Source organism: Lycium barbarum, chromosome 2, assembly GCF_019175385.1.
Source record: "Lycium barbarum isolate Lr01 chromosome 2, ASM1917538v2, whole genome shotgun sequence".
Lineage (NCBI taxonomy): Eukaryota > Viridiplantae > Streptophyta > Magnoliopsida > Solanales > Solanaceae > Lycium > Lycium barbarum.
In genome coordinates this window covers 113,912,938-113,922,402 of record NC_083338.1, presented here as the reverse complement: position 1 = coordinate 113,922,402, position 9,465 = coordinate 113,912,938, and the positions used below count along the sequence as shown (strand labels likewise).

General features: G+C 35.8%; 1 protein-coding gene across 1 annotated transcript; it reads left to right on the top strand.

The window, feature by feature from the left end:
- The first annotated feature begins 3,144 nt into the window (after positions 1-3,144).
- Positions 3,145-9,022, top strand: LOC132626818 (uncharacterized). Its single transcript, XM_060341819.1, has 4 exons — positions 3,145-3,302; positions 4,319-4,503; positions 4,894-5,715; positions 6,599-9,022. The coding sequence occupies exons 3-4, from the start codon at positions 4,894-4,896 to the stop codon at positions 8,351-8,353; spliced, it is 2,577 nt and encodes an 858-aa protein (XP_060197802.1). The 5' UTR covers positions 3,145-3,302; positions 4,319-4,503; the 3' UTR covers positions 8,354-9,022.
- The last annotated feature ends 443 nt before the right edge of the window (positions 9,023-9,465 follow it).

Sequence of the window (9,465 nt, the reverse complement as noted above, 5' to 3'; positions counted from 1 at the left end):
CAAGTGTATCTCATGAATTCATCAACATCCAAAGTGTTTGATTTTCACACAACTTTAGGCGCATGAAGGCTCTGAAAATTATATTTATTTTGTTTTTCCATGTGGATCCCACTTTCTTCATCCCCAATGAAGAAATAATCACCACCATCGTTCCGAAACCATCACAACCTTATCACCACCCCTCACGCCACCACCCTAACAAGGACATCAACAAACACACCATTCAGCAACTCACAATTCTTACTCATCATTAAATCATCAAAATAAAGAGTGTAATGGAATAACAAGAAAAACAATTGAATCCATATATAATTAAGGTGTAATAAATGCCCAGAACCACCGCAACTCCGCCATTATCATTAATCACCATAAAAAATAATTTTTGAAACAAGTAAAGAGTAATAAATCGCCTTATATTTGTCTTTAATTTTAGTAGAGCTTCAATATAAACCCTAATCGATGTATAGTTGGATGTAGTTTTAAACCATTGTGAAAAGTGGATGCATCCGGTCCACCACTAATTTTTGGGGAAATTTCAATAATGTTCAATCCAGTATAAGAAATTACATCCACGTAGCCATATTTTTAATTTACATTCGCATAGCCAATTTTTCTTGGTATACAACATGATACAACAATATACAACTTTATACACCTACTGTGGAAAATGTACCAACCGTGTATAAAAGTGTATAATAATGTATAAGAGGTGTTCATACACACTTCTACACTATTATACAAACTTATACAAGAGGTGTTTATACATAAAAGGGACTTATACATAATGTATAAGATGTGTTTTTACACATTTCTACACTACATAAAAGTGTATACTAATGTATAAGACATGTTTATACACATTTTACTCTAAATAACACCAACATTAGAAAGAGATATTTGGAACGGAAAAAAAAGGCGGAATAGCTTGGTAGGCCCCTGTACTTGTCTATTATTGCCATGCTGGTGTTCGTACTTACAAGTTTGCCAACTGAACCCTTAAGCTTGTTAAAACTCAACATTTTAAACCCTCTGACCTTTGACCGCACTCATGTGGCATTTTTTTGCTGGCTCCGGTGTAGGGTGTGGTGTCACACTCATAAAAGCGAGTGAACGCAATGAATTTGGTTTAAAAAATACTTAATTTAGAAGAAACAAATTAAATAACAATAAAAAAAGGGAAAAAAAATTAAAAAAAAAATTCTTAATCCCTCCCTTTTCTTCCATCGCATCTCCGCCCTCCCACCAAAAAATAAGCTGCTACAAATCCACTATTAAAACACCATGTAAGAGCTCGTTTTCAGCTTCATCACCAAGTTCTTCCAAATCCGAGCTCCACCAATAGAACCACAGTCTTCTCCACCATGTGAGAAGGTGGTTCTCTCATTTTTTTATCGACCGCTCCTCACCCTTTCCCCTATCTCTCTCTTCCTTTCCTCTTCCAAAACAAAGTCCAGTCCTTCGACCATGGATAGTCTTGGGATAATCTTGGTGCTCAATTTGTGAGCAACACATGGAGAATTTGCTCCTCAAAGTTCTCCAGAGTCTGCATACATGGCCTATTTGATTTAATTTAATTTTTAACATTTTTTTCCTATGTGTCATTTAAAATGACATGGAATTTGATGTCCACGGGGGTGTATTACACTCGCCATGACCAGATGAGAAAAGGATTTAAAAATGATGAATTTTAACAAGTTTAAGGGTTCGGTTGGCAAACTCGAAAGTACGAAGACTGGCATGATAATAATAGACAAGTACAGGAGCCTAGCAATCTACAACAACAACATACCCAATGAAATCCCACAATGTGAGGTCTGGGGAGGGTAAAGTGTACGCAGACCATACCCCTATCTCGGAAGACAGGGAGGCTGTTTCCGAAAGACCCTCGGCTCAAGAGAAATCACAACGAGAAAGGTTAGATAAGCACAAGCAGTTCAAAGCAGAATGCAAATGAAACTAAAGAAAGCGAATAAGTCAGAATAAAGCAGTCTGGAAAAAAAAAGGGAACAGTAGCTATCACAGATAAATAAGATAATCGAAGTACAAGAAACCACATATAGTAGCAAGAAACAAAGGGCAATAGACTATAGATCGAAACAACGATTACCTAGGAGCCTAGCAATCTATTCCGCAAAAAAAAAAAAAAAAAAAAAAAAAAGAAGCAAAATACTGCACTTTCACCATTGTAGCATTACAATAGAGAGAGAAAGCTAAGTTGTTGAGAGAGAAAGTTAAGTACCTCTTTTGCCGGCTAATTTTCCGGCGAAACAAATCGATTCTGACGAGATCGTTTTCCTACTCATCGGTTCCTTCACCTCCATTGTCGGTTCCTTCGCCTCCATCGCTCCTCTACCGCCGATCCAACTATGTGGCTAACTCGGGTAATAAATTAAAAATGGGATGAAACAGGTAATTAGTGTGCCCTAATTATCATAGAGTGTAAAAATCTCTTGATTTTTCCACTAAAGCTAATGGGTGAATCCGACACGATTTGCTAATAATAAGGATATGAATGAATCTAGATTATAATGGATTATAAATCATAAATGTTTTTCTTTTATGATTTATGTAAGTAGAAAATTCTTTCTAATATTTCATATATGTTAATTTAGATTTATCTAATAATAAAGAGGTAAATCTGGACATTTTTCTTTCTATGATTTGTGTAAGTAGAAAGTTGTTTCTTTAATATTTCAATTATTTAGAAAAACATATAAATTTACGTGTCATATAAAACTCTTTTGTTAAAAGATATATCTAATTAATAATAAAGAGGTAAATCTGCCTTTTTTCTTTTTATGATTTATGTAAGTAGAAAAGTGTGTCTTTAAGATTTCAATTATGTAGAAAAACATATAAATTTACATCTCATATAAAACTCTTTTTTTAAAAGATATATCTAATAATAAAGAGGTAAATCTGAACTTTTTTCTTTTTATGATTTATGTAAGAAGAAAATTCTTTCTTAATATTTCAATTATGTAGTAAAACATATAAATTTTACGTGTCATATAAAACTCCATTTTTTTTTTTTTGGTCTGGGTCATGTAAAAGCGTCGAGTACGTACAAGCTTTTGTAACAGCGCGTTAGTTTATTATCTTATTTGTTTCTTTAAATAGACCAAACCCCCTCAGTAGTAGAAGTAGAGTATTATTTTATTTAAGTCACCCCCACAAACCACACCCCTATTTTTTCTCTCTATATACGCAGCAAAAGAAGAGCAAAAATAGTCTCACATTTTTCCTCTTATTTTTTGCCCCTCTTTTTCTTCGAATTCAACTCCATGAACCATACTCTATAGGTATATAACCTTCACCCTTTAACCTTTTTTTCCCTATGTTATATACATGTTGATGACACATCATGTTCTTGAATATATGTTTGTTTGTGTGTTTTATTTTTCTTAAAATAGTTTTGTTTGTTTTTTTTTATGTTCACGTTTTCTTTGTTTTACATCTATAACTTGTAGACCCATTTCATCTTTCACGTTCTTTTTTACTTATAAATAGTTTTTGTTGGATTATTTTGCTTTCTTGCTTTATGTTATATGTATGTTTGTGTTTAGATGCCTTTTTTTGCTTGTAAAACATGATTTGGGTAGTGGTTTTTTTTTTGCTAAGTTTAGACTTGGTATGATGTTTTAATTTTATTTAAAGATCGTCATTGGGAATTTTTTAAAGTAAAGGTGATAGTTTTCTTGACTTGATAAAGATTAGTACTTTTTCTACATTGTTTCTTTTGTTTGTTTCGAAGTTACGGTTTTGATAAGAATGCTTTGAATGTGTTGCTTGTTTTCTTCTGTTATTGAATTTGGGTTTGTTATGTTAAGGATTTATTTTAAGTGTTTGTGTCATTTACTAATATTAGAGTTGGTTTTTGTTAGAAAAATGGATCTGGGGTTTGATGTTATAAGTCCTATCACTCTGTTCATTTTTTTTTCTTTCTGATTATGTATTTTTCCTTTCAAAAGAATTCTTTTTATTATTGGTGTATTTTATATGAAAGTTGAGTTATGTATCGTTGTGTTCGTGTTTTCGAGCCCCTTGCTGACTTTTTTGTTAATTTAAATTTTTGGATATTAATTTAAATGTTCAAGTTTTGCTATGATTACTGACTGAATCCAAAAATTATTAAGTTTTAAGTTTTGCTTTTTATTCCTTTTAATCGGCATTCTGTAAGTTTTCTTGCATTTGGTTATTAGACTTGGCTTTGCCTTATTTAAATGGCATTTTGCTTAAATTAAGTTGATTATTCATCAATTTTTTGTTTAATTTAGTTAGTTCTATACTTATACTTCAGTCTATCTGGATTTTGTAGGCAATTAATCGACGGATAAGGGGCAGAGAAATGTTAATAGAAAACTATGAAGACGAAAGATGACAATCAAACTCTCTGAGTTTCTGAATTAGCTACTTCTTTGTGTATTTGTGTAAGGAATTTTTGAAGGATTCTGCTCGGTATCATATAGATCGTGAAGTGTTGGTGTTCCATTGCAATCTATAGTGAGTAATTTTCTTTTAAAAGTCCCTTTTATGCTTTACACACAACTCTAACTGTTACAAGCCAATTGCATTCTTAAATTGAACTATCTAAGTGCTTTAATCAAAAGGTACATGTTGTACAAGTAATAAGACAGGTTCAGAAAGTATCTTGTTTTCTGTTTTTTGTTTGGGACCTACTAAGTTGACCACTTCAGTATATTTGCTTTTTCACGCTTGGAAGAGCTATTTCGAGCATTCTTATTGTTCCGTTTGTTGCCTTAGCATTATACTCTGAGTAGATTATTCATTCCGTCCCATCAGAAACCTTTGGACTTAATATGTTCACAAAAGTTAATTTTTAGCTTTATACTTGTATCTCATGACAGAATCTCGAGTCACTTTCTCTTGCAGATGGATTCATTTGAAGGGAATGGGGATTACATGGATGGTGGGCCTGCGGATCAGTTGCTTTCTTTGGAGTCTTCTAATATGAGTGGCTATCTTGGAGAGCCCGAGATACCTCCTCGAATTGGGAACCAGTATCAGGTTGAAATTCCGCCTCTGCAGGGAAACTGCACTTCTTATAATAAAATGCTAGCTGATCAGAAGAACATAGCTGATATTTCCCGGGATTTCATGGTGGGATTGGCCATACCACTAATGTGGGTCAATCCGGGAGTTGGAAGCATGAAACGTGAAAAGTTGGAAGATCTGGTTGAATCAATAAATGCAGTCAATGATAGTGTACCATCAGAACCTGAAAGTACCAGATTGGCCAACATGCATTCAGAAAAGGACAATATCGCAGTAAAAATGGAGCCATCAGACACGTTCTTGGACAATAAGGTGACACTAGGAGAATCAGCAAATTTATCTTCTGAAAAGGAACTACAGGAAATAAGGGTCCTGCGATATTGTTTAGTCCCTGGCACTGTTTTAGATATTTGGACTGGTACTGAAAAGGCAAGTTTCGTTCTAGGTCTGTACATCTTTGAGAAGAATTTTGTTCATGTTAAGAGGTTTGTTGAAACTAAAGGGACTGGTGACATCTTGTCATTTTATTATGGGGAGTTTTATAGATCCGATGTGTACCGTAGATGGTCAGAATGTCGAAAAGTGAGAAGCAGAAGGAGTGTGTGTGGACAAAAGATGTTCACTGGATCAAGGCAACAGGAGCTGATGTCGCGTCTACTTCCCCGCATTTCAGAAGAAAACCAAAAGGCTTTAGCGGAGGTATTCAGTCAAGCTAGATTTACCTTATCCAGTGTTTTCTCATGTTTATGCATAATTCTGCCTGGTCAGCACTGGCTTTTTAACATTTTCTGGGTTTGTTCATCAACCTAGTTGATTTAGATGCTTAATATTTTCTAGAATATTTGCATTCAAAATGTATGTGTTAGTATTTATTATCCAACATTGGTACTTTAGGTTTTAGATTTTTTCAAATTCCCTCGTCCTATGAAAAGCTATGATGATCCTATCATCGGCAAGCTGATGGCTTTGTATGTGCATGCATCAGTTCTAATAATGTGGAATAATTGTGCATTATTCTAAAAATCTATTATAGATGTAGGGAAAAGAGTAAGTGTTACTATCAGGTTATTCTGAATGACCCAAAAAAAAAAAAAAAAAAAAAAAGAAAGGTTCTTCTGGGTAATAAACAAGAGATTTCTTGATGAACAGGACATGTACATGCACTGCTGCTCACAGTGTAAAGTATTACTCGGATGGATTTTGTCTGAACTTACACTTGAAACCTCATACCATAAAGGTCTTCAAATTGCAAACTTCTGTGGTTGTCTATCTGTCTGATTAAGTGGATATGCTTCAGTTAGAGGTTGTATAAGTGTGATGAGTGTAAAAATGACATCAATGGCAAGTTTTTGGGCAGTGTTACTTCTTGAGCCTGACAGCTTTTTGAGGTTGAGGTACTGCATGAAGAATATTATGTCTTCAAAGAATATTGTTAATTTGTGACAATTTCATTGTTTGTAACACTGTAGTAGGTTAGGTTTCATTTCTAATTTGGTATTCGTGCCTTTCTGCTTGTCATTGTTAAGGTTGGGTGAAGCCTTATATATCTTATAATTCTGTAATTAATCTGATTGCTTGGCAGGTCTCTAAGGCATTTGGGGAAGGAAAGATATTGTTGGAAGAGTATGTCTTCTCTTTAAAGGCTATGATTGGGGTAAACTTGCTCATTGAAGCAGTTGGCATTGGCAAAGGTAAATATGATCTTACATGCATGGCCTCGGAACCTTCAAGGTCCAATCATGCTGTACGCTCAGAACTCCCAGCTGGCAAAGACTGTTCCTCTCTTACAACTAACGAAGTAATTAAGTTTCTAACTGGAGATTACCGACTTAGTAAGGCTCGATCCTATGATCTATTCTGGGAAGCTGTTTGGCCCCGTCTATTAGCAAGAGGCTGGCAAACAGAGCAGCCTAAAAACTTGAATTACGCCGCTAATCCCAAGAATGCATTGGTTTTTCTGGTTCCTGGTGTAGAGAAGTTCTCTAGGAGATTAGAAAAAGGGAACCACTATTTTGATTCTGTTACAGATGTATTGGGTAAAGTTGCTTCAGATACTAAGCTTCTAGAACTTGATGCCGAAGGTGGATGTATCAAGAGTGATTGGACAGATGAGACAAAGTTAGAACAAGATGATCTTCCAACAAGACAACGCCCTTGTTATCTTCAACCTCCTAACCGATATACGGATGCTATGAAGTTTACGGTTGTAGATACAAGTCTCTCTGATGGTAAACCTTATAAATTGAGAGAGTTGAGAAGTCTTCCAGTGGATATCTCAAACAAATTGTCTTCTGGAAACCACGCTGAAGAGAGTGAAGAGGAGTCTACTGATGAATCAGACTCTGTTGGCACTTCTGTGCTTATTGAAGCTGAGACGAAGCATAATAATTCCTCTAGGATAATCTCCAATGGAGAAATGCACTCTGATGAGGGTTACAAAATCAATGTTCCAAGCCAGAAGTTTCAGGAAGCTTCAAATGAGGGCATTCTTGCTTCTTCTACTGTACCTGTGAATGATTCGAAGAAAACCAAAAACATGTGTGAAGCCAAGAAGCCAAGAAAAGTGGTAAAAGCCCACTCGTTTAAGAGATTTAAAGAAAACAGTGTGGACTTTGTAGCTCCCGTTGCCAAGCGGCGTAGGAGACTAACGGCTTGTAGTCGTGCAAGTGTCCTGGTAAATTCTTTGATGGAAAAAGGGATGGGCCACCCCTCTAGCAGCAATGACAACATTCCGATAGCTTCGTCTGAGGACAAGGTGTCATCAAGCAACTCATCAAAGAGCAGTCCTTCTCAAAGTGCCGAGTGTGCTTCTGCTGATCATCATGTCTCGAAGCTTCCTGACGAGGAACCTCAAACTAGGGAAATGATTGACCTCAATGAACCTCAAGTCCCCGTTGATTCAGAATTTGAAATTCTGATGCCAGCATTGACGGAAGACCAAAGTGGTAACATGAAGAGTCCTGATGATGTTTGTGGTGAGTTGAAGACATCGACACATAGTGCTAGTATGGAGCAACAGCAACCTAGCTTGAACTCACGTAGGCATAGCACTAGAAATCGGCCTCCAACCACAAGAGCACTTGAAGCTCTGGCAAATGGTTTCTTGACTGTGAATTCGCGGCAAAAGAATAAAGAAGGTGTTTCAAAAAAGAAGTCGACATCCAGGAGTTCCCGACAAACCCCTGGTGGTATGAGGGTTACTGACTTTAGCAATAGCACAGTGGTTTCCCAAATGGAAGAAGATAAAGGTGCTGTGTCTATGGGGGGTGATACCAACATGTTTGGAAAAATTCAGCATCCACCCGAGGAGAGTGGGATGATAATCTCAGGTCCATAAATTGGCAAGACGATTAAAACAAGTGCTTCAATGTCTTGTTACTCATATCTGTGCTCTCGCTGCATGTGCAATTGATGTCTGTTAACAATCCCTGAAATGCTGGATTTCACTGCTAGCTGTGACACCAGAATGGATGTAAAAGAGCGTTGCCTTATAAAAAAAATTCACCAGTAAAAAATGTATATGCTTCCGGGTAATTGTGATACTCAATAATAGCAAGAGGGAGAGAAATATTGTTTTTCAGATTCAAAAGAAGAGGTTTACATTCATTTGATTGCAGTTGCAGCTCACTGGAAGGAGCAAGATTATTCTCAGCAAATTTCATGCACCTTTTTTCAGAATAGTGATTCTGTGATTAATGTTGTCTCCTTTGAGATTGTAGATATCTTAGTGATTTTACTTATATTAGTCCATAGGCCATTAAAACTTCACTCTTCTACACCCCCCACCCCCCACCCCCCCTTCCCTTCTTTCCAACTTCATTGTCCTCTATATTTTCAGTTGGTTCTTTTGTTTTGTTTTTTTTCCTAATCTTTTAATAAACTCTCCTCAAGATGAGTTGAACAAAGCAACATAGTACCTCTTTGTAAACTGTAGTGTGTACAAGGGGCTTGGTTTGTTGGTATAGATAGTGCCTAGCACTTATATCCATCTCCTTTCGTATGATCATATCCCATCTCTGAAGATTCTTTGATAAATAAGCATCACTTTGCATGATTAGAGTTAGGGTCTAGTGATTGCAATTTTACTTCGTACGTAGAAGTATCACGAATTCTATTAAATTATTGTTTTCTTTAACCTAACAAGTTTCATTAGTCTCAACCCCTTACCTGATATTTTGGAAGTCGTCTTTTCTTTTGGATTCAGGAGTTTCTTCGTTCAATTATTGAACCTCTTATAAAACTAGTTGGTTTGCACGTTAATATAACACGGAGAAAAGAAAGTATTTGAAATAGAAGCAAAAAATTTAGATTAGCTGTACGTGGATGCGTAATTATGTACTTCACTTGGCAAAAGAAAAAAAGTTGGTGAATTTTGAAGACATTTGAGAGAATATACCCAATAATATGTTGGTTGTCTTTTTTCTTTATGGTTCTAGCTTCGTTATATTT

Bases quoted from the DNA above. Each gene is read 5' to 3' on its own strand.
- LOC132626818 (XM_060341819.1), top strand. From the start codon at position 4,894: ATGGATTCATTTGAAGGGAATGGGGATTACATGGATGGTGGGCCTGCG. The intron at 5,716-6,598 runs GTATTCAGTCAA...ATTGCTTGGCAG, and splicing joins ACCAAAAGGCTTTAGCGGAG to GTCTCTAAGGCATTTGGGGA.